The following is a 26348-nucleotide window of genomic DNA, read 5'->3' as shown; positions in this document are numbered from 1 at the left end:
TAAAGTTACATAGAAGTGGGGAAGGAGTCAGGATTAAAAACCTGTGTTCTTAATACCTTCCACTACCACAACTGTGGTTCAGCCACGTTTACCATCTTCCTCCTCTTCTTCCCATTCACACAGAGGACTCGTGGGAAGTCCATCCACTTCATAGCTGTGTATGTGATATACGCGTGTGTGGATTTTTTTTTTTTTTTCATCTAAGATATTGGTGAGAGTGGTAAATGCGTGGTGAGGCAGAGAGCTCTCTGGCATGCCTCTAGAGATCTTTCTTAAATTGTTCTGGCTCATTAATCGGGACTCAGGTTATAACTGGCTTTAGCCACAGATTCACAGATTATATTGTCCTTCAGTCATCTATTTCTTTGTGTATGAGGAACTCACAAGACATCTTCAGGGAAGTTGTGCTAGAACTCAGATGTGTAAGGTCAGGAGAGGCAGTTCAAGGTCCCTAAAAAAAGGTCAAAGTTCAGTTGTTTTTTTTTTGTTTTTTTGTTTTTTTGTTTTATTAACATTCTTAGTTTATTGATCCTCTCATGAAAAATCTGCACAACCACCACAGATAAAGCCACTGCAGCATCTTTACTCCTTCTGTTGTCCAATCTCCAGCTCACTTCTTTTTGCCAGCACCAACGTTGGCTTTTGCAGTCCCCCTGACTTTCTTCATTCTGTTCTTACGTTCCTTTCGCTGTTTTCTTGATGTCTTTTTCTTCTCATACAGGCCATGTCTTGCAAGTCTGTGTTTGGGTTCATTTTTCTTTGCATAATCCAAAGAATCATAAATCATGCCAAAGCCGGTTGTCTTGCCACCACCAAAATGGGTTCTGAATCCAAACACAAATATGACATCTGATGTGGTCTTGTACATTTTGGCTAGTTTTTCCCGAATTTCTGTCTTAGGTACCGTTGCCTTTCCAGGGTGAAGAACATCTATGACCATCTGTTTCCGCTGAAGTAGTCGGTTAGTCATGAACTTCCTGGTCCGGATAGTTACTGTGTCATTCATGATGGCGGCGAGGCTTCAAGCAGCCGGGGAGAAAAAGAGACCAAAGTTCAGTTTAATGACTTTCCATTAGGCTATTTTAAGAAACTTTGACTTTTATGTATCATTAACAACTCTGGAAAATTAGATTTATCCATTGTACTATATATGGGTACTTCAAAAGAGAAAAAAAAAGGATATAAAGACTAAAATACCAAACTTAGTCTTTTTTTTTTTTTAAGATTTTATTTATTTACTTGACAGAGCGTGCACATAAGCAGGGGGAGTGGCAGGCAGAGGGAGAAGCAGGCTCCCCCCGGAGCAGGGAACCCGATGCGGGGCTCGATCCCAGGACCCTGGGATCATGACCTGAGCTGAAGGCAGACGTTTCACGGACTGAGCCACCCAGGCACCCCCAAAGCTTAGTCTTTAGTTGGTACAACTAAACTGGGAATTTGAATTTTTGTTCAGTAGATGTTAATGGAGTGCTAGTTATGGGGAAGTCACTGTGTTGGGTTCCAGGGTACAAAGATAAGACTCTTGAAGCTCAAGTGCCAGTGGAGAAGATGGGAAGCTACCCAGAAACCTAGGGAAGGGGCAGAAAGAGCTCTAAACAGGAAACAGTCAATCCTGTTTGGGGTAGAGGGTGACAGGGAAAGTGCCACCAAGGAGAAGAGTTGTGAGCTGAATCTTGACTGCTCAGAGCGGTTTGCTCACTGGCAGCAAGAGAAGGGGTGGCACTGGGGGTAGAAGGAAGAGAGCCAAGGAAGGGCTTGGAATGTTCTAGAAACTGCTAGTGGATTGGGTGGCAGCTGGCAGAGGGTGGACTGAAGAGGGAGGGAAGCCTGAGTAGGAAGACTGGCCAGGACAATGGCTCCCCAGGCCTGGCTGTTCATCAGAATCAATAAGGGAGGGGGGCTCTCAAAGCTTTCATCTTGCTGGACCCCACCCGTGGAAATTCTGATTCCAGTGTGGGTGAATATCCACAGAAACCTGGTGCTCCACCTGGTTGAGGAAGCCCTTGGTGGACCATGGTGTTTGTCAGAAGATTGGTTGGGGCAGGTGGGGGGAGCTGATAGATGGCCATGGCAGTGGGGGTATGGACAGACAGGTGAGACTTTTTTAAGATGTAGGCTTTATAGCACCTGAGGACCATTTCATTGTTGGAAGTGGAGGGAGGGAAGGGGACCCAGCACAGTCCCAAGTTTCTGACTAGACGGTCAAGAGAACTGAGGAGGAGGAGTGGGTTTGGGGGGGACAAAATGTCATTAGAGCTTGGAATTTGTGAGCATCCGAGGACATTTAGGGCCTGGTGTCTGGGAGACCATTGGAAATATGGTCTAGACCTGTTGAGAGATCTGGGCTGGAGGTCTCAGGTACACAGGTGCCAGGGCAGTTGCCAAAGCTGTGGGAATGGAGGACACTCTAGAGAAAGCCTGTCAGAGGAGGGGCTGGGAAGGACACTGGAGACAGAGGGGATGCTGGGGAGCCTGGGAAGGGCCTGGAGGGACAAGGAACGGGGAGGACAGGGAGCATAGTATCGCTGCTCTGGCCTGGTGGACCCAGAATGTGGAGATTCCCTTCCGGACCAGAGAGCTGCTAGGAAGGAAACTTGTGGTGTTCCCTATTCCATGGGAAGTCTTCAAGCCCTTTTTGTGGCTGACAGCCGCAGATGCCTTCCAATAGGCAGGCAATGAGAGAAGATGCCCTCTCCTCTGCTGAGCATGTGGGGTGGGGGATTCGGCATATTCCTGAGGACATGTCACTTCCTAAGGGTTATGCTCCTGAAGCGTTTGCCTCATTGTCAAACCTCCCTTGCCTTGGAAATTGGGGGACACATGGTTTCCCTCCATGGGAGAATATTTGCAGACAAAGCATGGGAGACAGGCATCTCTGCTCCACTGGCCCCACAGCAGGCCTGTCCCTGTCAGGCTTGGCAGGTGGACTGAGTCTGGAGGCTCCTGCTCCTCAGGAAGGAGTCACACCAGGGAGGTCACATGAGAGCTAGTCACATTGTTTGCACGGACTGCTGTTTGTCTAAACGCTGCAAAGTGAGCTCTTCCTCCCAGTTGAAGCGTTGCTTTGTGGGTCAAAGAATGTGAGGAAGGAGGGAGGGACGGAATGGGTGTAACTGACATGGAACTGGGTAAACTTTGTCATGTTTACTTACCAGGCTGGGTTTCAGCCGTGGGGCCCTCAATGACTGGTAGCATTGCTTGGCAGAGGCACCAGGCCTGGTAGGTGTGGGCGGCCTGGGGAGTCAGGGGCCACCAAGGCCATCTGTGTTTCCTCCACAAGAGACGCAGACTTTGGGTTCCATATGTCCTAATACTGCCTTCCATTTAATACTGCTTTTGTCTGAAACAAGCCAGTGAAACAAATCAGCTTGTGCACTCTCAAGTAGATAGTTGCAGATGAGACTTCCATATTCTTTTCTTTTTAAAGATCTTTATTTATTTGAGAGAGAGACAGGGAGAGCATGAGCAGGGGGAAGGGCAGAGGGAGAAGGAGAAGCAGACTCCCCACTGAGTGTGGAGCCTGCCATGGGGCTCGATTCCAGGACCTTGAGATCATGACCTGAGCCAAAGGCAGACGCTTAACCGCTTAACTGACTGAGCCACCCAGGCGCCCCTCAAGATTATTTTCAAAGGCAGACTCATTTAATGAACAAGGAATTCAAAGTAGGACTTGCAGGCCCTGGCTCCATCGAGTGCTGGCTTTGGTGACTTTGTGTGGTGTTTGGTGAGTTACTGACCTCCCTGGGCTTACGTTTTGGGGTCAGTAAAACAAAAGGCTTGGATTGGCTCAGTGACTTTAACATTACTTCTCAGAACTCCTGGCTTCCCTGGGAAGACCCCAGGGATGTCAGCTGCAGTCCCCAGCTCAGAGCCTCCTCAGAACCCCTCCATTTTTACCTGTCTCATATAGGAGGCTGCCCCCATTTCATTTGAAGTAAGCCTTCTGGGGCTTTAAAAAAAACTTTGACAAACAACTTGAAGTAGATGATCTCCCAGGACCCTTCCAGTTCTAAAATTCTCTAGTGGCTGGGGTGCCTGGGTGTCTCAGTCGGTTGATTGTCTGACTCTTGATCTCAGCTCAGGTCTTGATCTCAGGGTTGTGAGTTCGAGCCCTGCACTGGGCTCCACACTTGACTTGGAGCCTACTTAAAAAAATAATAAAATGAAATGAAATAAAATTCTATTCGTTGGGATAGATACATTGGGATATTCCATTAATGATTTCACTTATGAGGTTAGCAATGTTTTTGATAGCTGACCTGAGGTAGGAAATGGTAGTCCATGGCAACAAGTATGTGTGGAGGGAGGGTGGGTGTGCCTATGTGTTTATGAGGCTTCTGTCCACCTGTTTGCGTGGACATGTGTATCTAAGTGTGTATCATTGCCCTCCAGGTCATTCTTCCATTTTCTCTGACTCTGTGTCTGAAGTCTTACCCATCCTGTGGCTCATTTCAGCAAGCTCTTACGCTCCCAGCTAGCTGTCAAGAATTAAGGCAACCCAAATAAATTAGGGACTCATGACTGATACCCAGCCAGTGAGATGTATATATTTCTTTGCTTAAACAAGTCCATTTATATTAACTAATAGATAAACAGATGTGCTCCTTAATCAACTTTGTCCCAGTCTAGTACTGGCACTCTGAAATTTGTTTTATACTTTTCTTTATTTCCTCCAACATCATATGAAAATTTTAAGCATACAGTAAAGTTGAAAGGACTTTATAGTGCATATCTGTCCTACCACCTAGATGCTACCATGAACATTTTGCCATATTTGTTATATGTCTATCCATCTTTGTATCCTTCTATCCAGCCCTCAGACCATCTTATTTTTTGAAGCATTTTAGAGTAAACTGCATACATCACACATGTCCTCCTAAATATATTAGTATGCCTATTGTTAAGAGTTTCATATTTGTTTAGCTCTTTGTGTAAAATTTTCAAACAATGAAACACCAGTCTTATGTCTGTGTTCTGTGAGGTTTGAAAAGTGCTTACCACCTGGGTAACCCAAACCCCGTCAGGGTATAGAATGTTGCCATTACCCCCGAACATTCCTGTGAGAGCCTGCCCACTCACTCCCCAGCCCCACCTACCCGCAGAGGCAACTATTGTTCTGATTCTACCCACCCCCCCCACATTAGTTTTACCTGTCTTAGCACTTTAAAGGGATTTGTACAGAAGGTACTCATTTGTGGAATGCTTCTTTGGCTCAGCCTCATGTTTTGGAGATTCGTTCACATTCTTGCTTGTATCAGTAGTTGATTCTTTTTATTGGTAGGTAGTATTCCATTATATGAATATACCACAGTTTTATCTTTTAATTCATTCTCATATTAATGGACATCTAGTCTGTTCCCAGTTTTTGGCCATTATGAATAAAGTTACTATGAAGATTCATGTACAAGTCTTTTTGTGGACGTATACTTTGACATTTGCCTTTAAAGATTATTCTGATTATAAAAGTAATATATGCAACTGTAGAAAATATATAGCACTATAATAAGGAAAATTAAAATTTTATTGCTAGGAATCTTTTTGTAACTGAAGACTCCTGAAGGTACAATCTTTCAGCACAAAGGACTATTTCCTCAGGGTCAGAAGACACTGGTAGACCAGGGGCCCGAGGAGCAAAGAGGTGCGAATACGCACATGCGCACATGCACATATGCATGCGGCTCCCAGTTAGAGGGTGGCTGGGTTAGCAGGAGAACCATGATGACTGAGAACAAATGCCTTTCCTTCTTGGCGAGCCAGCACATACACATAATAGGTGCTTAGCCAGTGTCTGTCGAATGACCTGACCGAATGGATGAATGGATGAACAAACCAATGGACAGCCCTGCAGGACAGTGTGAGACGTGGGGTCTGGGAGGAGGTGCAAGAGTAGTCCGTGCGGGCTGCCGACAGGAGGAGGGGAATTAATCATGGGCCCCATGACAGACATGGCAGCCACCCTGTCTCTCTCTTGAGCAGCGTTCAGGTGCCACTGGTGAGTTCTGGGGAGTGAGATCACCCCCTCCCCGTGTGCGAGCGTATTAGACATGCGGGTCAGTCGGCTAGGGCTGCCTTACCAGTAGTCCCTGGCCTGGGTGCTTCAACCACAGATGCTTATGTTCTCACAGTTAGGGAGGCTGAGAAGTCCAAGCGCGCAGACAGCTGCTTTCTCACTGTGTATTCACATGGCCTTTTTTGATGCATGCAGGTGGGAGAGAGAGTGTGCCTGTGAGCTCTCTGGAGTCTCTTCATACGGGGACACTAATGCCATCAGATCAGGGCCCTATGCCCTCATTTAACCTTCACTACCGCTTAAAGACCCTATCTCCAAATTCAGTCACATCGGAGATTAGGGTTTCAACACAGGAATTTGGTAGAGACACAATTCAGTACATAGCAATGTGGTTTTGCCTAAAGACTTGCAAACCAGTGCTGAGGCAGGTGTTGCAATTGCCTGTTGGGAATTGAGCTCAGCGGCCATATCTGGCCTTCCACATCTCCCACAGTGGGAATCCTTGGCTACTGACCAGTGTGGTAAGACTGAAATAACACTGCTCTAGCAATACTTCCATAGCATCTGGCAGAGTGCTTTCAACTACACAGTCTAATTTCACCTCCCAGCAAACCTGTGAAGTAGATATTGTACCTATTTTGTGGATGAGAAAAACGAGGCACAAGAAGTTAAGTGTCTGGCCCAGAGCCCCACAGCCCATCAGTGGTGAACCAAATCCCTCTGCTCCAACTCTCGTAGACAGCACTCAGATCTTCCCATGAGGGGACTCATGATTTCCTTTTGGAAATTCCATTGCCCATAAAATGAAGCAGCTAGATGTGGTGCATCACAGACACACTGAAGATTACCTCATAAGCAAAAATTAGGTAAAAGTATTCCTGATGAAGGAACTGACTGAGCAGACAGAAAGAAATCTCCCTGAGTCTAATTATCTCATGATCTGTGTTTTTGTTTTCAAAGTGCTGAAATTAAGGCTGTTTTATTCTTTTGGTCAGTACAACAGGGTATGGATTCCTGATCCTGAAGAAGTTTGGAAGTCTGCTGAAATAGCAAAGGACTACAGAGTTGGTGACAGAGTCCTGCGACTCTTGCTGGAGGATGGAATGGTGAGGGTCCTTGCTGGCCGTGGCTGCCACAACATATAAAGGGATAACTGCACCATGTGTGGAGCGTGGCATGTGGTCCCGTGGGAGTGGCCAGGTGGTGCTGTAGATCCATTCCTGTTTGTGCTGCACGCCTGACACTGACCTAATGAAAGCATCAAGTGCCCTGCATCACCAGGGCCTCTCTCTCAAACATGACACAGGAAACAGGGCTGTGTCCTATGCTCCATCCCCAGGGATCCAGCATGGTGGGGAAAATGCTGAAATGATCCGCCATTTTGGTTTCATTGGTCTCAGCATAGAGACTGGGCAAAGATGAGAAACTTGGAGGGAGGTAGTTTGAGCCCAAGGCATAAACTGGTTGAGAGAAACCTCAAGATGGGAAGAGGAAGAGAAATAGAGGAGGGAAATAGAAAATTGGAAGGGAGAGGAAGGGGTGGGAGGAGTACATATGGAGGGAAAGTCCGTCCATGGGTGGTAGAAACAGGCAAGCATTGGGACCTCAGGGTGTGTGTGGCAGGATTGGGGAAGTGATGGGTGGTGGACAGGAACAGAATGCCCAGCTTTGTGTGACATTGTGAGAAGCCTGTCCATGCTGGTGTGGCTGGATCACATCAGTGGTGGTTCCTGTGCTCAAGAATGCCCGTGAGCAGGTCCTCCCAAAGGCCAGATATGTCTTTTGATTATCAGCTCCAGCAGATTTTACCATTACTTTAAGTATCTATCATTGAGTTGTCTTTTGCCCTCTTAGCCGTAATGACATCCCACTGAATCCATAGCGAGGGTGACCTTTTTAGCGTTAAGTGTCTGGATGCAGAGCTGGACAAAGGATTTGTGTTCATCTGGATCTTAGAGTTGGTGCAGGGAATATCATATGAATATTAAAATGCTGGAATTTTTGAGTCATGCACATGGTCTCTGTAGAGACAGGACACAATATTTACACCCAGACTGTCCTGGATTTGGGAGTCGTTTCCTGAGATCCTGGGAAGGGAGATGAGCATATGAGCATAGCGGTTAAGGGCACTCCCTCAAGAGTCATACCATGGATTCAAAGCCTGCCGTGGCCACTTGCTAAGTCTATAACCGTGAGCCCCTGAATTTCTTCATATGCAAATTGGAGTTCATAACAGCATGGCAGTGACAGGGTTGCTGAAGATCAAATGAGATGATCCGTGTGTTTGTGCGCACTCGCACATGCAGACTCAAGAGAGACCCGGAGGGAGGATGCTATGCTTGTATGGAGCCTGCCCTTTCACACCAGTGGCTCCTTACAGCCTTGTTGAGCACATCCCGCACAGGGTCCAGGTTCTTGTTAGGGAGCACGTGGCTCCAGGAAGAAAAATCTCACAGCTGTAGCAGCCGTGGCCACTTGCTGCCTTAGTCATATCGGCAGGGCTTCAGGTAGCGACATTCCTGGCTCTGAACCCAAGCCCAGGAGAGGTGGGTAAGAGGGCAGACAGCCAGACTGCTCCTTAGTTTAACCCTTCTTCTCTTCCATGAAGGACAAAGCCTGTTTTGCGCCTCCAGCTGTTCATCTAATATTCTTTACATTTTCTGCCCTTCCCCCAAGGACTCTCCTGTTTTTCTCTCTCTGCATCTCTCATACACACACATACACACACACACACAGAGGCAGTGGCTGAACTGGAAAAGGAGGTTTTTGATTTATTTATTTTTAATTTTTTTAAAAGATTGTATTATTTGAGAGAGAATGAGAGGGGAGAGGGTCAGAGGGAGAAGCAGACTCCCTGCTGAGCAGGGAGCCTGATGTGGGACTCGATCCTGGGACTCCAGGATCATGACCCGAGCCGAAGGCAGTTGCTTAACCAACTGAGCCACCCAGGTGCCCCAAAAGGAGGTTATTGATTTAAAATAGATAACAGAAAGACTCAAGGAAAGAAAAACCATAAGTGAGCAACATTTTTCTTGAAAATGTGTAGATTAAAAATAGTCTGCTTAACTTGACCCCTATCTTAAACCAGTCACAAAAATTAACTCAACATGAATTAAAGTTTTAAATATAAGACCTGAAACCACAACATTCCTAGAAGAGAACATAGGAATAAAGCTCCTTGACATGAGTCTTGGTGATGTTTTTGGATTTGACACCTAAAACACAAGTGACAAAATAAAAAATAAGCAGGTATGACTACATCAAACTAAAAAGCTTCTGCCCAGCAAAACAAAAACAAACTATCTACAAACTGAAAAGACAACCCACAGGAGGGGAAAAAGTATTTGCAAACCATACATCTGATAAGGGGTATTATCCAAAATATACTTATATGTGGAATTTAAGAAACAAAACAGATGAACATAGGGGAAGGGAAGGAAAATTAAATAAGATGAAAATTGAGAGGGAGACAAATCATAAGAGACTCTTAACTATAAGAAACAAACTGAGGGTTGCTGGAGGGGAGGTGGGTAGGGGGATGGGGTAACTGGGTGATGGACGTTAAGGAGGGCACTTGATGTAATGAGCACTGAGTATTATATGCAACTGATGAATCACTAAATTGTACCTCTGAAACTAATATAAAAATTTTTTTGAAGTTTTAAAAAATATCAATAAAAATCAACTGCTGAAAAAAAGAATTCTTAAAACTCAATATCAGAAAGAAAAAAAAAAAAAATGGGCAAAAGACCTAAACAGACATTTTTCTGAAGAAGACTACAGATGGCAACAGACACATGAAAAGGTGCTCAACATGACTAGTCTTTGGGGAAATGCAAATCAAAGACACCATCTATATCACCTCACGCCTACAAGAATGGCCATCATCAAAAAGACAAAAAGTAACAAATGCTTGGGTGGATATGAAGAAAAGGGAGGGAACCCTGTGCCCTGTTGGTGGGGTTATAAATTGCTCAGCCACTATGGAAAACAGAATGGAGAACCCTCAAAAATTTTAAAATAGAACTACCATATGATCCAGCAGTTCCTCCTCTAGAAATATATCCAAAGGAAACAAAAACACTAACTCGAAAAGGTATCTGCACCCCCATGTTGATAGCAGCATTATTCACAGTAATCAAGATGTGGAAACCACTTAAGTGTCTGTCAACAGATGAACGGATAAAGAAGTCGTGTATGTGCATCCGTACAGTGGAATATTAGTCATAAGAAACAAACCCTAACATTTGTGACAACACAGATGGAACTAGAAGGTATTATTCTAAGTGAAATAAGTCAGAGAAAGACAAACACTATATGATCTTATATGTGGAATCTAAAAATAAATAAATAAATAAAAAAACAAAACTCATAGAAAAAAAGATCAGACTTCTGGTTACCAGACTCAGGGGCCGGGGAGGGGGGAATGGAGGAAGGTGATCAAAAGGTACAAACCTCCAGTTAATAAGTCGTAGGTGTGTCATGCATGGCATGATGACTGGGGCTACATTGCTAGGAAAATTCAATTAAATCCTGAGAATTCTCATCACAAGGAGAAAATTTTTTTCTTTTTTCTTTTCTCCCCTTTTTTTATTACATTGATATGAAATGATGGATCTTAGCTGAACCTACTGTGCTAATCATTTCACAGTACATGTAAATCACACCATCGTGTTGTACCCCTTAAAATTACACAGTGATCTATGTCAATTATTTCTCAGTAAAACAGGGAAAAATAATAACTCTGCTTAGGGCCGACCCACGAATATATTTGCATTGAAAACAGAGCAGACAGCTATGATTCAATCCAGTTGGCCTGGATTGCCCTGAGCCGTTCTCCTTAAGCCACACAGACCAACCAAGTCACCGACAAACAAAACCCTGTCGGTGGTGACAGGAGGCATCATGACACAGGCTTCAGAGCCAGCCAGATCCGTACAAACTGTGTGAGCTTGGACAAGGACCTCAACCTCTCTGAAGCTGTCTCCTTAGCTGTTAATTAGGGTAGTCATGCCCTCCTTGGAAGGTAGTTTTAAGGGGCAGCAAATACTTGGAAGAGGGTCTGCACATTGGGCACTTGCGAGGGGGCAGCCGGGTCACCATGTAGAACTACTTCAGGACCAGGGATCAAAAGGAGGGCAGCCTAGGAAAGTGATAGGGAAACAAGCTTGCTGGGTGTTCTGGCTTGAATCACTTACCCGGGCTGTGAAATGAAAGTGAAGAAAGTAAGAACAGGTGGTCATCAAGTCCCCTGATATTCTGACATTTGGAGCCTGGTCACCTGTGGCATGGACACCACAAGGCTTACTAACCTCTCCTTCATTCTGCTCAGGCAGCTACTGTCAGAATACTGGGTGAAATCCAGCAGAGGAGAGACCATCCCCAACAAGTTACTCAGCCAGGGCCAAGGATGATGGGAACAGGCAGCCCTCAGCTAAAGACAGGAGTCAGGAGCACACAGGTCCTCTCAAAGAGAGACTGTCACCCACACGGGCTCCTTCAGACACTCCTTACCACCCAGCAGAACACTGTTTTCAAGCAAAACATTCATGGCGCTCAGCATCTAAACTACATACAAGTGGGGGACAAGTGGACCCCCTGTGGTAGGGTTGGGGATGGCGTGCCCAGGTCCCTGCCCATGTGGCTTCCCTGTCACCTCTCGTTGAGGCTTCACTGAGGTCCTGTAGCTCCACCCAGTCTTTTCACAGATGAGAGAAGGGCCCAGAAAGGGTGAATGACTTGCCCTAGGGCACACAGCTAATACCCTGGTCCCCTGGCTCCCATTTCCCAAGAGTCAGTCATGGAAATTGTTTTCTCTTTGCTTTATGTAAGTTTGTTTTTAGAGTGTCAGGGATCACTCCAAAAGGAGGGCAGATAGGACAGACGACGGGAGTTCAGAAACACCAAGAGTCTTTCACTTACAGAACTTTAATTTCATCTTTGTCCACAGGAGCTGGATTATTCCATTGATCCAGAATCTCTGCCTCCGCTTCGGAACCCTGACATCCTCGTGGGTGAGAATGACCTCACAGCCCTCAGCTATCTCCACGAGCCTGCGGTGCTCCACAATCTCAGAATCCGCTTTGCAGAATCCAAACTCATTTACACCTACAGTGGTAAGGAGAGTGATTCTAAGAGAGCAGGAATGACCCAGAAATACCATGCTTGCTGTCTGGGGTGTCCTGAGTACATTTTATATCATGTTTATGTTAGAAATGTTGACTTCTGCCAAAATGTGTACTCAGACCTAGACATTTGCCCAGATTTCTGTCTAACAAGCACAGACATTTGATCTTCAAGAGTCTGTTGTAAATAGAAGTGTCTGCAGGTGGGGAAAATCTTTTGCAAGAATTAAGATCAGACTCCCAAGAAAAATATATCTGGATAAAGCTTATGTTTGAGTTTCTCATTGGATTTGATACATTTATCACTTATTTTGGGCAACGATGTTATCATTATATTTACATTGAGAACTGTAAAACCTTTCAGTTTTAGGGCATTCCCATCTGTCATCTCCTCCAACCCTGACAGTTGTCCAGAAATGTGGGTGGCATCCACAGGGAACTGAGATTCAGAGCATTAGGTGACCTGCCCAAAGTCACACGGCAGGTTTAATAACTGGCAGAGCTGGGCTTGCTCCAAAGAACCTGGAGAAACAGGTGACAGTAAGAACCCCAGCACTGCATTGGACATCTTTCCCCAGGAATCATTTTGGTGGCCATGAATCCGTACAAGCAGTTGCCGATCTATGGAGATGCCATCATCCATGCCTACAGTGGGCAGAACATGGGCGATATGGACCCGCATATATTTGCGGTGGCAGAAGAGGCATACAAGCAGATGGCCAGGTAGACTCCTGCTGGGCGGGGCTTCATCTTTCTCTTCCAGCGCCCCACCCCTGCGTGTGCTGGGCCCTCACAGTGGAGGGGAAACCTCTGGCATTGGTTTTATTAAAGGTGACCAGGAGACCAGAGGGGACTTTCGGTGGATTGGACTACCTATAACGTAGTAGCAAATGACTGCCTGTGTAACCTGTCTAGACCAAGTTTCCTGGTTTTTCTTCCTTCTAGGTAGTCAAAAGTCAAACCTATCAATCTGGGAATGGCAGATGCTTCTCTTGCGGTGTGTTTGGTTGGAGGAATATTGATTTATTCTCCACTGTGAGCTGCTTAAGCTTTTTCCCCCATCCGGGCCAGCAAAATTTTATGATAGATGACCACAGGTTTTAGATGTAGAAGATCTGGAGTTTTATTTTGCCACTTGTGTTTTGTATGGCCCCGTGGAGTCCTTGTTTTGCCAGCAAACATTTATTAAAAGTCTCCTGTGGACCAGGCACTGTGCACATGTTCCCGTACATTGTCGTGGGTGTTCTCAGACTGGCCTGTGATGGAGATGCCTGAGCAGTAAGCTGAGATTTGGGGGTCACCCACCCAAGGCCACCCAGCAAACAGAGCTGGGATGTGGGCTCAGGGTTTTTGACCCCACATGTAATTTATTTTTCCCATAAATATTCTTTCAGCTTCAATGTCCTCATCTGTAAAGTATGAAGAGTAGAAACACCATCTTATCTTTGTAGACCCTTTTATGGTTTGCAGAAGAACTTTCCAGACAGTGGTCTCCTTTAAGTCTTGCGACACCCTTGTGAAGTCCGTTGAGCTGCCATCATTGCCCTCATTTCATGAATGCAAACCCGAGGCACAGGGCCTGGACCTGCTAACCATTTACCACATAATCCCAGGCACAGCATCTGAGCTTCCTCAGCTTTAGTGTCTTCATCTGTGAGCCAGACACTCAGAGAGCACCCATTCATGTTTCACTCCTTATAATCAGGAAAAAAGAATGGTGGCATAAACAAGGTAGCTGTGTATGGTTCTCTCCTGCAAAAAAGACTGATGGGCTGATGGGCAGGGTGGGACTAGCAGGGCACCTCTATCAGTCGTCAGGGACCCAGTGCCTTCTAGATCCTCTGTCCCCGGAGTGAGGCTCTCCTCCTGGGGGCAGGCTAATACTTATCCATCTCCTCCATATTCTAGGCAACAGAGTGTCAGAGGGGAAGTGTGTGCCCCATAAAACACCTCTGCTCACAGCTCATTGGCCAGGACCTAATCCCATGGCCAGGCCTAGGCTGGGATATATAGTCTTTCATATGGGCAGCAGTGTGCCCATTAAAAATTGGGACATAGTTTCTAAGAAGGAAGAAAAGGATAAATGTTGGGTAGAGATTTACCAATTAATGACCAATTACTTTGGTCTCTGCTACAGCATGTTTCTTTCCAATTATAAAACAACCATGGTTCTGGGATTTGCCCTGGCTCCCTGTCGGTCTCGTGGGCATCTCTGTGATTGAAGTTCATGGCTCACAACCTGTTGGGCCAGGTCTGCTCCTGGGTGTCAGCAATATAAGCTCATTGGAGCCGTAGGGCTGAGGCAGGTTCAAGCTCGAAGAGCCCGTTTTCTCTTGAGGTCTAATTCTAACAGTATTGAACATAAGGTAACTTTATGTTGGGCTTGCTGATGCTAAACTGGGAGTCAGAAGAGCCTGGTTTTAAAACCCCCTTTCTGTTCTACCTGGCCAAGGGATACTGGGGTGTCTGTCACTCACCTCCTCACAGGCTTGCTTTTTTAGATAGGAGCTCTATCTCTGAGGTCCTCCCAGTGTTCACAGGGAGGCTACATGCTCTGTGTACTAGGTCAAGTCACTTTACCTTTTTGAGTCACTATTGTATTCTTCTGTAAAATGGGTATATGTGGCATAGCATTTTTTTCAAGGCTTAAATGAGAATCCTTATAAAGTATTCATGGAGTACCTAGTATATAAGCAATGCTGGATACCTAGAACAGCATTATAGTATGGTTGAATACATTTTTTTAAGATCTCTAAATTATGTAGAACATGTCGGTTTACTGAGCACATATGTTCCCAAGCATATTTTGAATAATTGCTCTCCAAATAATGTCTTTAAGATGTTTTATGTTTATGTGGGGATACACAGAGAGGAGTTGACCTGGTCCTGAGACAGCTATCTTCAGAGGCCTGCTTGCAGGGTTGGCCCAGGGCTAGCCTTTGGGAACTTGGATTTTAGGAAGTTTCCCACCGTGCTTAATTGATGAGAGTGACGCACTGTACCTAAATTGTTTGTGTAAATGATGGAGTTTTTGCTGAACACCTACTTTCCTTCTGAGCATCTGGAATCTTGGTATGTGCTCGGCAGAGGATGCCTACATGATCAGCCCCCGGTGAAAACCCTGGGTCCTGAATCTCTGAAGAGCTTCTCTGGTTGACAGCACTTCCCATGGGTTGTCATAACTCATTGCTGGAGGAATGAAGTGTTTATGCCTGCCTTCCTCTGGATTTGTCCCCCTGTGTTTTTCCCCTTTGCAGATTTACTTTGTATCCTTTTGCTATAATAAATCTTAGCCATGAGTATGGCTATGTGCTGAGTGTTGTGGGTCCTCCTAGCAGATCACTGACCTAGGAGTGGTCTGAGGGAACCTCAACATGGGGGACAGAGCAGGAAGCAGAGTTGTGTGTTCAGCTTGATCACATAGAAAAAAAGAGACTAGAAGGAAATTCACTGGAATGTTAAAAAACAGTTACCTTAGAGTAATGAAACAGTTTGCTTTCTTTCCGCTTGTCTGCATTTTTCTTACTGAGTATATATTGCCTTTTTAATAGGAAGAAATGAGCATTTTAAAAATACTCTTATTTGCTTCAGAAACAATAAAAATCAGTCAATAATTGTAAGTGGGGAGTCAGGTGCTGGAAAGACCGTGTCTGCCCGCTACGCCATGAGGTACTTCGCCACTGTCAGCAAGTCCAGCAGTAACACCCACGTGGAGGACAAAGTTCTGGCGTCGAACCCCATAACTGAGGTATGCAGCCTGCGGGGGTGGGGAGCAGGGTCACAGGCGACAGTGTGGAATGATGGAGAAGTGGGTTTGTGTGTGCATGTGTTGTCTTGGCTAACTTGAGTCCTTTCCCTTTAAAGACCGTGGAAGTGAGGGCAGGAAAGAGCCAGGAGGTGTGTTCTCTGGTGGGATTTGAAGGAGCTTGGGGTAGAGACTGCTGCCGCCAAGGCTCTCTCCTCAATCTGCTGGGCTAGAAATCGGATTTCAGGAGTCCCCTGTCTGCATTTCTATCCCAAAGGAAATGTCCTCAACCGTAGACAGCACTGGTGCGCTGAGACCAGTGGTGTTCTCCAGCAAGTGCACCAACTTTCACGAGCTGATTGGTAAATATTCAGAATTTTTTTTGCAAGCCAACTGTTAAACCTTTGGCAGTTCGACATCAGTCATGGTGGGAGTATTTACACCTTAAAGATTGGCCAGGGCCACGTATCAAGACTCTTCCTCCTCCCCTCCCTGAGAGTTGATCCATCTGCACAACACTAACCAGGTCAGAGGTGTGGACAAGGCCAGCCATGATGGCACTCAGGAGTAAGGAGCCAGCCCTCAAGGGAGAAGGGGCATCTGAGAGGCTCAGGGGATGCCCAAAGGCCAACTCTGGCTGCTTTGCAAAATGGGAAAAGGATTGACTTAGATTTATTTGGAAGCACAGCAAAAAATTAAGACCATTAGATTCCTAGACCTCCTCTCTCTGTTTTCTCAAATCAAAATCATCAATGAATATGTATCAGATCACCTATTTTGTTTAAGCCACTATGTCAGGTAATACAGGAAGTGATGGAAAAGAGTAAGTCCCAGTCCCCAAGTCTTAAGACTCCTCTAACATAAACATACTTTAAAGTTAAATGGAAACATAGATCACAATCTAAGATAGCAATAGAAAAGTTGTCCAGAGGCACTGCCCAGTGGATAAATTTATGTGATTATTTGTTTAGGGTTGGTCTCGCCCACTAGATGGTAAGCTCCAGAAAGACAGGGCCATGTCCACGTGGCTCACCTTTGCCACCCGAGCATGTGGCCTATAGCTGGGACTCAGTAAATATGTGTCGTCAGAAAGCATGATGACCCAGGCAGGAAGATTAATTTGTGTGCATGAGAAGGGTACTTCCAGATGGAGAGTTCTCAGGAAGGGGGCGGGGGGATGGGTAGAGGAGAGACAGAATTCAAGAGTAGAAGTAAAAAAGCAAAAATCATGCCAGAGCATGGAAAGGATGGTAGAGGGCAGTTTTTTGGTTGAGTGGAAGGTCTGAGGAGGGAAGTGGTAAGAGAGAAGGATTGAAATAAAGTTTGGATGAGAGATGTGTTCTTTTAAGTGAGCATCTATAATATTCAGGGCATGGATATGTTGAGGCACTTTATATTACCTTAGGTCATCCTCCCAACTCTGCAAGATGCATATTATTCCCATATTATGATAAAGAAATGGAGCCTTGGAAAGATAAAATAACTTTTCTAGTATTGTACAGATAGCAGAAAAGGAACTTGGAGCCATGAAACATCAGAACCTGTGCTCTTTCTAATCCTGCCCAGGGTCTCCCAGCAAGACGGAGGAGAGCTTTGAATGGCAGGTTGAGGGTGTGTCATGCTCCCTGCGAGCTTTGGACTGCTTTCCTTCCCACCCCCACCCCCCGCCAACCTCCCTCTGCTAGTCAGAACTTTCCCCAGCATACAGGATTGGATTTTATTAAAACTGCTCCACTAGTATTGTGCAAAGATCTTTTTAACATTATTGAGAGGCCTGTGTTGTAGGCTGTCGGAAATGCCAAGACCACCCGCAACGACAACAGTAGTCGGTTTGGGAAATACACAGAAATCAGTTTTGATGAGAGAAATCAAATTATAGGAGCCAACATGAGAACTTACCTGCTGGAGAAATCCAGAGTCGTCTTTCAAGTAAGAATAAAAATAGTAATTAAATTTCCTTTTTCCCAACTTTTAAGGTACTGTTTACACTTATATACTCATTAGACAACCTACATTGCTCTGTGACTTGAAGAAGAGAGTTTCCTGTCTTTCATTTGCATCTTGGCTTATTTTTTTTTTTTGTTTCTTAAAACAAAAAATTGACAGATGCAATATCAGTGGAATGATATGAATCCACTGAAGGGAAAAATTATGATTTTTAATTTTGGATACTTAAAAGATCCTTAGGGTTTAGCAATCAAGTTTATCTTTCTAGAACACAAAAACTGCTTGAAACAGACAAAGCTGTTAGACTGGCTTTCCTACCAGGAAGGGACTGGGCTTACAGCTAGTGGGGGGAGTTTAAGAGAAAGGCTTTTCTGTCAGTAAAAAGTGGAGAAAATTCTCATAGTTTTGGCCCAAGAGAGTAACAGTAAGCCTTGTATTACAGGGAGTTTCTTAAAAAATTTCACTGGTACAAATTACATTATTCTCATGTCACAGAATGTTTTCATTTAATAACATTTTCTCTGGGGTCCTTATCTGGAAAGTGATCTTGAGCCAGCAGAGGGGCAACAGGTTGGGCCACAGTGTTATTGACCAGAAGAAAAAACCCAGGTAAGTGTCAGTATCCATGAGAACAGAATTGTCAATCCAGGTTAGCCATCTAAGACTCCTCCATTAAAAACCTCATATTTTTACTTGTAAAGGGCTGGTATAATTTCAGGACTTTTCTTTATTTTACAGTCAGAAAATGAACGAAATTACCACATTTTTTATCAGCTTTGTGCATCTGCCCAGCAGTTGGAATTTAAACATCTTAAATTGGGTATGTGGTGGATAATGCATGGAAGTGTCTCTCTTTTATGTAGGGGCTTAAATTCCAGGTTGATTTCTTCTTCTTTTTTTTTTTTTTTTAAGATTTTATTTATTTGAGAAAGAGAGAGCAGAGCGAAAGAGAGAGAGAGAGAGCATGAGCGAGGGGGTGGGGAAGAGCAGAGAGAGAAAGAGAAGCAGGTTCCTCGCAGAGCAGGGAGCCTGACTTGGGGCTTGAACCCAGGACCCGGGATCAAGACCTGAGCCAAAGGCAGACACTTAACCGACTAAGCCACCCAGGTGCCCCTAGGTTGATTTCTTCTTATAGTAATATCACTTAAAAAATATTCTGTCCAAGGACAGATCCTTGGGTTTTGGGGGTAGAACTGATGCATCTAACTAAGGGGATAGATTGAGGGGCAGGGTGGCTCCAGGAGAGGAGACCCTTCAACTCCAGGGGTTTTTTCAAAGCTCATGGGTGATGATGGTCATGTAGCTAGAACCACCTGAATAAGGCCTCCTGGCCCCTGGGACTTGGTGCTGTCAAATCCCTAAACTTTTCTTTATCTGAACTTCCTTATATGGCTGTTTTCCAGTATGTATGACATATTTCCCTGTCTTCTGAGACAGAGTGTCTCTATCATCATTTGAGCTTCCTTGATGACTCAAGGTCATTATTATTTATAGTTCCAACTAATCATACTGTAGGGACAGCAGAACTCTTTGTCCTTTAGGGCAAACAGCTTGATTCCCATGCTGTCACAGCTCTCCTCTCTTGGTTGCTTGTGCTGTGTTGGTAGATAGAATTGCCCAGTGTGTTGGAGTTGAATGCACACACTCCAATCGTGGAGAAGTTGCTTGCACTGGTGAAGAATCTAAATTTCCTTTATATGAAATCAGATTTCATATAAAGATAACACCCATGCCTGTCTGCCAAACAGAATGTGAATAGTGAATTTGGAAGAGCTTTCTGAAGACTCACCTACTATTCAAATATTAGGTGTGCCTATGGTTATTCTCTTGATTGTGATGATGATTGCATTAGGGTATACATATATCAAAACTCATCAAAGTCTACATCTTAACCATGTACAGTTTATTCTGTGGTCGGTAATCCTCAGTAAAGCTGTATAAAATAGTTAGATATGGGAACAAAACCCAGGAGCTTTGCAGTCAAACAGGCCCGTGTTCAAATTCTTGTCCCACGTCGGCTGTGGCACCACTTTTCTGGGCCTCAGCTTTTGCATCTGTCACATAGAATTCTAAGGAATAAATGGAGTGATGTGTGTCAAGTGCTTACTCTAGCGTATTATGTGTGAGCTTCCTATCTTGTAAACATGTGTGTACAAATTTCTGTGTCACAGACAGCAATCTTTTGGTTTCAGGGAGTGCAGAAGAATTTAACTACACAAGAATGGGAGGCAGCACTGTCATTGAGGGTGTGAATGACAGAGCAGACATGGCGGAGACTCGGAAGACCTTCACACTGCTGGGTAAGTGGAAATATCCTATGCAACGTGTGGTCATTTTCTATTTAAAAAACAAAAAACAAAAATGAAAGGCAGGGATGCCCAGCAGGTGCATATTCTAAAGACTCCTAATAAATTCTAATCTTAGGATGAGCCAATCAGTATATTTGATGGCCAAGTGGTCAAGACTGTGCTTTTCCCTTAAAAGATCTAGATGTTAACTCCTTTGCCTTCGGGCTCGCTGGTTTGCAGTGAGCAACATGGGCTGTAAGCCCTGTGGGTGCTCTCAAGCTCCTCCTCTGGGCTGACTTCGGAGAAGACTGGTGCATCAGACCGGGAGGGTCATGTTGACCCTACCTGGCCTGATAAAAATAGCAGACACTTACATGGAACTACCAGGCATCATTCTAAGCACTTCATTACCTGTATTAGCTTGCTTAATATACAGGTACTTTATGAGGTAAACACTGGTATTTCTCTCATTTTATGATAGGGGAATGGAGGAGTCTCACTTTTTTTTTTTTTTTTTGAGAGAGAGAGAGAGAGTGGGGGAAAACACAAGAGAGCACAAATGGGTGGTTGGGGCGCGGGTGGGCAGAGAGGAGCAGAGGAAGAAGGAGAGAATCCCAAGCAGACTGCCCACCGAGCCCTGAGCCTAACATGGGGTTCAATCCCGTGACCTGAGATCATGACCTGAGCTGAAATCAAGAGTCAGATGCTTAACCCACTGAGGCACGAGGCGCCCCTCTTACCACATTTTTATACAGAAAACAAAACCTTGGATTGCTTGGTCTTTCTCCACCTTGCTTTTCCCACATGGAGCTCATGTTTGGGAAGTGTTTACCAAATGGCACTGATAAAAATTATCATCTACTTCCCCATAGTGTATTAGTGTAGACGTTAACATGTAATTGTCAAAACTTCTGATCGGTGTGAGACCACAGACTGTTTTTACATCTTATAGAAAATATTGTTTCACCAAGTTATTTTCATTGTTGTGGTTTGGATGACTATATTTAAATGTAAAAGGCAAAGAATTCAAGGTTCAATATATCAGAGTAATAGGCAAGATTACTCTTCTGAATAATCGAGAATGAAACATTTGGATAATTGAGAATGAAATCTGGTTGGTTTTCTAAGTAGAATTACCATCTGATTCTGCCCCTTCCCTTCCAAATTGCTTTTTTTTTTTTCTTTCTTTCTTTCTTTCTTTTTTTTTTTTTTAAGTAGGCTCCGTGCTGGGTCTGGAGCCCAAGGCGGGCCTTGAACTCATGACCCTAAGATCAAGACCTGAGCCGAGACCAAGAGTCAGGTGCTTAACCGACTGAGCTACTCGGGTGCCCCCCGCCCTTCCAAACCACTTTAAGGAGAAGGCAATTTAAATAGTTTATAATAAAGAGATAAAGACTTTTGGTACTGATTAATATTTTCTTAAAGTAGTTGAAGTCATAATTGTATCTTTTTGTAATGTGCTCTACTGAGAAGGAATACCGTGTGTGAGGAGGGATCAGGCAGCCTCGCTCTGGCAGGCCCCGGTGGGACCTTGGTCCACATGCCCTGTCCTCCTTCCCACCTCTACCCTTCCGACACTCCCTCCCACCTCTATGATATTTCACTCCACACCAAAATGATATAAGAGAAATAGAGTAGGCTTTGAGGTCACATAAACATCATTCAAAACCTCATTGGCAGGACTCTAAGGAGGTTGCCCTTTCTGAGACCCAGTTTCCTGATCTATAGAATGGCCGTATTCCTTACCCACAGGGCTCTCGTAATAACTGGTAAGGAGACGTATGGGAAAGCCCCGGTACCAGGCTGAGCACATAGCAGGCGCTTGCTCAGTATGACTGCCTGCCCTCAGTCACTATTCCCTATTGTCCAAGCTGTAGCCATCCTTCGAGCAAAACCATCCCCTTCTCCATGGACCCTTTCTTAATCTTTAGAGATCAGCAGCAGCAATTTTTTTCACGGTCTCACACAAATTAGATTATTTGCACAAATACCCACACCAGCCAGGCCAGGACTAGGGTGAGGTGGGAGAGGCAACTAGGGCATGAACTTGAAGGAGGCATTCAGGTGCTCACTCTCAGGGTGGTGCAAATGCAGGGTCAGCCCCTGGCTCCTGGCTTGCCTCACCTGGCCCACCCTTGCACCCCTGGCCTAGATGTTTTGACAAAGTTCCCCAAAGTTTTGTGGGGAAGTACTGTAAAACAGTCTTTTGCCTCTTGTGGCTATTAATCATGTTGGCTGCCCACTGTGCTGTGTGAAGTGGGTGGGGTGGAAAGAGGTTGGGGCCGTCCTCCCCTCTCCTTTCCTTGGCGGGGAGAATGCCAGGAATATGAAGGAATCTGCCCTGCTTACTTTCTGCAAAGCCTGTTACTTGAAGATGCTAGCCCAGTGAATTCTCCTCTGATTGCCTCTGTCTTGGCCATTAGATCTCACAATTTAGTGGTAAGTTATCTATTGTCATGTATTTGCTCCAATTTTTTCCCATGTGTCATGAGATCGGTCTGTGGCCTTCCATAGGTCAGTGGTTTTCTCTGGGCATCAGTTTCCCCATTTGATTACCGGGATAGTAATGAAAATATTCAGTTGTTCCAATTATCTATTGCTGTTTCCCCAAATCTTAATGGCTTAAAGTGACAAATTATTATTATTATTGGTGGTTCTGGGGTGACTGGGCTCAGCTGGATACTTCTCACTGGGGGACTATTCTGTGATGGTGGTAGGGGCCCCATCCTCTGAAGGCTTCTTTCTCACAGGGGTGGTATGGTTAGAAGTACTGGGGGCTGGGCAGGCATCTCTCTCTCCACATGGACTTCCTCACAGCACACTGGTCTCAGGGTAAATGGACTGGGCCATGTGGTGGCTACCTTCTCCCAGAGCCAGTTACAGTAGGCTTCAGTGGAATCTGTAAGACTTTTTATGAACCAGCCTCAGAAGTAAGGCAGTATCACTACTGCCATGTGCTAATGGTCAAAAGCTTAGACTCATACATAACTCATGGTAAGGGAACTGCACAGGGCAGGAACCCTGGGAGGGTGGTGCACTGGGGGCCATCTTTGGAGAGGAGCCCCGCTCCGTAGCTATTAGGGATGTGGTGAGGATTAAAAGATAATGTCTAAAGCAGTTTATGGGGGCACCTGGGTGGCTCAGTCCGTTGAGCAGCCAACTCTTGATTTCCGTTCAGGTCATGGTCTCAGGGTCCTAGGATTGAGCCCCGTGTCAGGCTCTGTGCTCAGCAGGGAGTCTGCTTGAGGATTCTCTCTCCCTCTCCTTCTGCCCCTCTCCCTGCTCATGTGTGCACATGCTATCTCCTCAAATAAATCTTTAAAAAATAAAGTAGTTTATGAGCTATGGCATGCTATATCAATATGAGAAATCAGTATATATTTAATGAAAGCATGACTTCACTGCATGAATCACTAAAAAATGTCCTAGACCAGAGGTCAGCAGATTGCTGCCTTTTTTTGTAAATAAAGTTTTATTGGAACATAGACACACTCATTTGTTTAAGTATGGTCTATGGCTGTTTTCATGCTGCAGTGGCAGAGTTGAGTAATTGTGATGTAGACTATACAGCCTACAAAGCCTAACAAGAAAACATTTGCTGCCCTTTGTCTTAGATGATAGAGTGAACATAGCTGATGGTTCCTTAGAATTTTCTTACAATATGTGAAGATTCATGGATGGACTTCATGAAGCCATCTTAGCTTCGGCCCTGTGTGTCTCCCCATGGAAGTCCCCCAATGATGCATGCCAGGCAAAGAAATTTGAGCAGACTGCAGAGGTCCATTTACTGTTGTGGAGAGGAACCAGGGTGACCTCACTGTGACTTTGAGATTGCCATCATCCTGTGACCCCCCATAACCAATGACCTCATACTGTGTGTGATGTCATGGTCTTTAAACTTGTCCATCCAGCACAGTAGCCACCAGCCACAAGTGACTGTTTGCATTTCATTTTGAAATAACCTTTAAATTCAGTTTCTCAGTTGCATAAGGCATGTTTCAAGTGCTCATAAGCACATATGGCAAATAGCCACCCTGTTGGACAGCACAAATACAGAACATTTCCATCGCCTCGGGAAGTTCTAAACAATCATGTTTCTCCCAACAGTGTGAGAATGTGGTATACTGCTTGTCCTTCTGGCCATGTTCTCTTGTTTGTGTCTCAGTGCTCTCTTTTTCTTTTCTTTTCTTATTTTTTTAAGATTTTATTTATTTAAGAGAGAGAGCACACAAGCGGGGGCGGGGGTGGAGGGCAGAAGGAGAGGGAACAGACTCCCCAATGAGCAGGGAGGCCAACTTGGGTTCGATCCCAGGGAGCCTGATGTGGAGCTTGATCCCAGAGATCATGACCTGAGCCAAAGGCAGATGTCCAATGACTAAGCCACCCAGGCGCCCCTCAGTGTTCTCTTCTTAGATGGAGATCTCAAGGGGAAACCACCTAACTTGAATTGTATGTAGGCTTCTAGCATATTAGGGCAGACCACCCTTTTTAAAAATGTAATTGCCAAATAAGTATTTGGTTGATTTGCCCATTGCTGTGGTTTGTTATGGAGCTAGTATGGGGAAATTAGTGGCAAGGTCGTCTAGCTCAGTATGCAAATCCATTTCCCCACACCCCCAGTAAATGGACCTCTGGAGTCTGCTCTAATTTCTTTGCTTGGCGTGGGGTTTTCAGGGGGCCTCCATGTTTGCACACAGTGGGGTGAAGCTAGGATGACTTCATGAACTCCACGGGTTTTTTTCACATATTGTATTAAACTGCTTAGATATGACATGTCCAGGATGACCTAACCCTTCTATGCCTTAGTTTCTCCCTTCATAAAAAGGGAACCATAATGGCACTTCATATGGTTGTCATAAGCATTAGATGAGATGATACATGGAGAGTACTAGGGACAGGGTCTGGCACAGAGGTCCATTTGCTTTCCCTTCCGGTTCTGCTCCTGAGGCACCTTAGCTAGAGTTATCCCTTAGGAAGCAGAAGGGGATGTATTTTGACCAAAAGCTCCTTTCCTTTGTTCCGCTGACTCTCATTTAATTCGCCCTTTGATCCTTGCCTGGCCATTTAATCTCTCACAGGAAGAACACCCTGGAAGAAGTCTTACCTAGCCTGCACCTCAGGCTCAAGGTACTTGACCATTGTGCTTCTCAATGAAATCGAACTCGGGCCAGCAGTGCTTTTGCACGACCTTGTCTCACTAAAGAGAATTACTCTACTAACATCTTAAGTTGTCTCTTTCACGTCATTGCTTTGGAATTACTTCACTTTCATATGGCGTTGTTAAGTGATTTAGCTCTAGGAGGGTCACGCGGTGAGTAGGAATGATGCCGAGCTGAAGATTCCCCAATGGCATGTTTTCGGTTGCTTTTCCTCCTCACTTACCGGCTGGTTATCATGCTGATGGCCTGGGAAAGCGGGGGAGGCGGGGGGGGGGGGGGTGATTTCTGTTAGAGGCGTCTGTCCTTCAAATGGAGGTGTTAGCTTCAGAGGGGAAGGCAGCAAATGCCTGGACTCGGCTGAGCTGGAGTCTTCAGTATATTTTTGGTTTGAAATCTTTTGCAACTTTGATTTTGTTTAAATCTTTGAAGGAGAGAAGACTCTCTAGGTTCTGAAATTATTTAAGAACATACCCTAGCTGCTACTGGAAGAATCCAGGTGTCCCCAGGTGAGAAGCAGAGGGCAGTTGCGGTAGCTATTATTCAGTATTTAGGGCCTGCTGCTCTTTGCTTGGGGGGGGACAGGGGCGCATCATAGGTGTCCATGATAGCTGCCCTTCCCAGGCAGACCGGGGAGCGTGGACATCGGCACAAATGAGCCTGGCCCACCCTCCGAGTGTGTCTCCCTGCTCCTCGATGCCCTGCAGTGTCATGGTGCCAGTCAGTGCCTACCCCTACCCACCACACTGCCGCTCTGCGGTCCTGACCTGGCAACGCCCTGCTCACGACCCGCAGGTTCTCCGTTGTGATTTGCTGGTGTCAGACACAGGGTCCTTCCTCGTAGCTGGTTTAGTTTATTTTTGGCTCCAGGAAATGTGCCAATGCCCCATGGTGGCTAAATATGTTATATATTCATAATTTATATGCTACCTCCAGCAGTCAGGGTCCCAAAGGGAAATACAGGGCCCATTTAAGTTAGGGTAGAAGGAGGAGGGTTAATCTATGAAGGGACCAACTACAGAGATGGGGGCAGGTCTGGGGGAGCGATAGGGGGCAGTAGGGGGCTGGGGTCAGCAG

The 26348-nt window shown here is 45.3% G+C and overlaps 2 protein-coding genes across 2 annotated transcripts in view; one reads left to right on the top strand and one right to left on the bottom strand.

Moving 5' to 3' along the window:
* The window catches only part of MYO5C (myosin VC), an 89133-nt gene that overhangs the window by 4887 nt on the left and 57898 nt on the right, over positions 1-26348 (top strand). Inside the window, exons 2-8 of the mRNA XM_027572805.2 lie at positions 7006-7116; positions 11961-12126; positions 12714-12858; positions 15727-15883; positions 17666-17809; positions 18566-18647; positions 20020-20127. Coding sequence (XP_027428606.1) covers positions 7006-7116; positions 11961-12126; positions 12714-12858; positions 15727-15883; positions 17666-17809; positions 18566-18647; positions 20020-20127 — 913 coding nt within the window. The remainder of the gene's footprint in view (positions 1-7005; positions 7117-11960; positions 12127-12713; positions 12859-15726; positions 15884-17665; positions 17810-18565; positions 18648-20019; positions 20128-26348) is intronic.
* LOC118357111 (40S ribosomal protein S24-like) lies at positions 515-1040 on the bottom strand. The gene has a single exon (XM_035728279.1). The coding sequence runs from the start codon at positions 1004-1006 to the stop codon at positions 611-613; it is 396 nt and encodes a 131-aa protein (XP_035584172.1). The 5' UTR covers positions 1007-1040; the 3' UTR covers positions 515-610.

Source organism: Zalophus californianus, chromosome 6 (genome assembly GCF_009762305.2).
Source record: "Zalophus californianus isolate mZalCal1 chromosome 6, mZalCal1.pri.v2, whole genome shotgun sequence".
Lineage (NCBI taxonomy): Eukaryota > Metazoa > Chordata > Mammalia > Carnivora > Otariidae > Zalophus > Zalophus californianus.
This window is presented reverse-complemented; position numbering and strand designations above follow the sequence as displayed.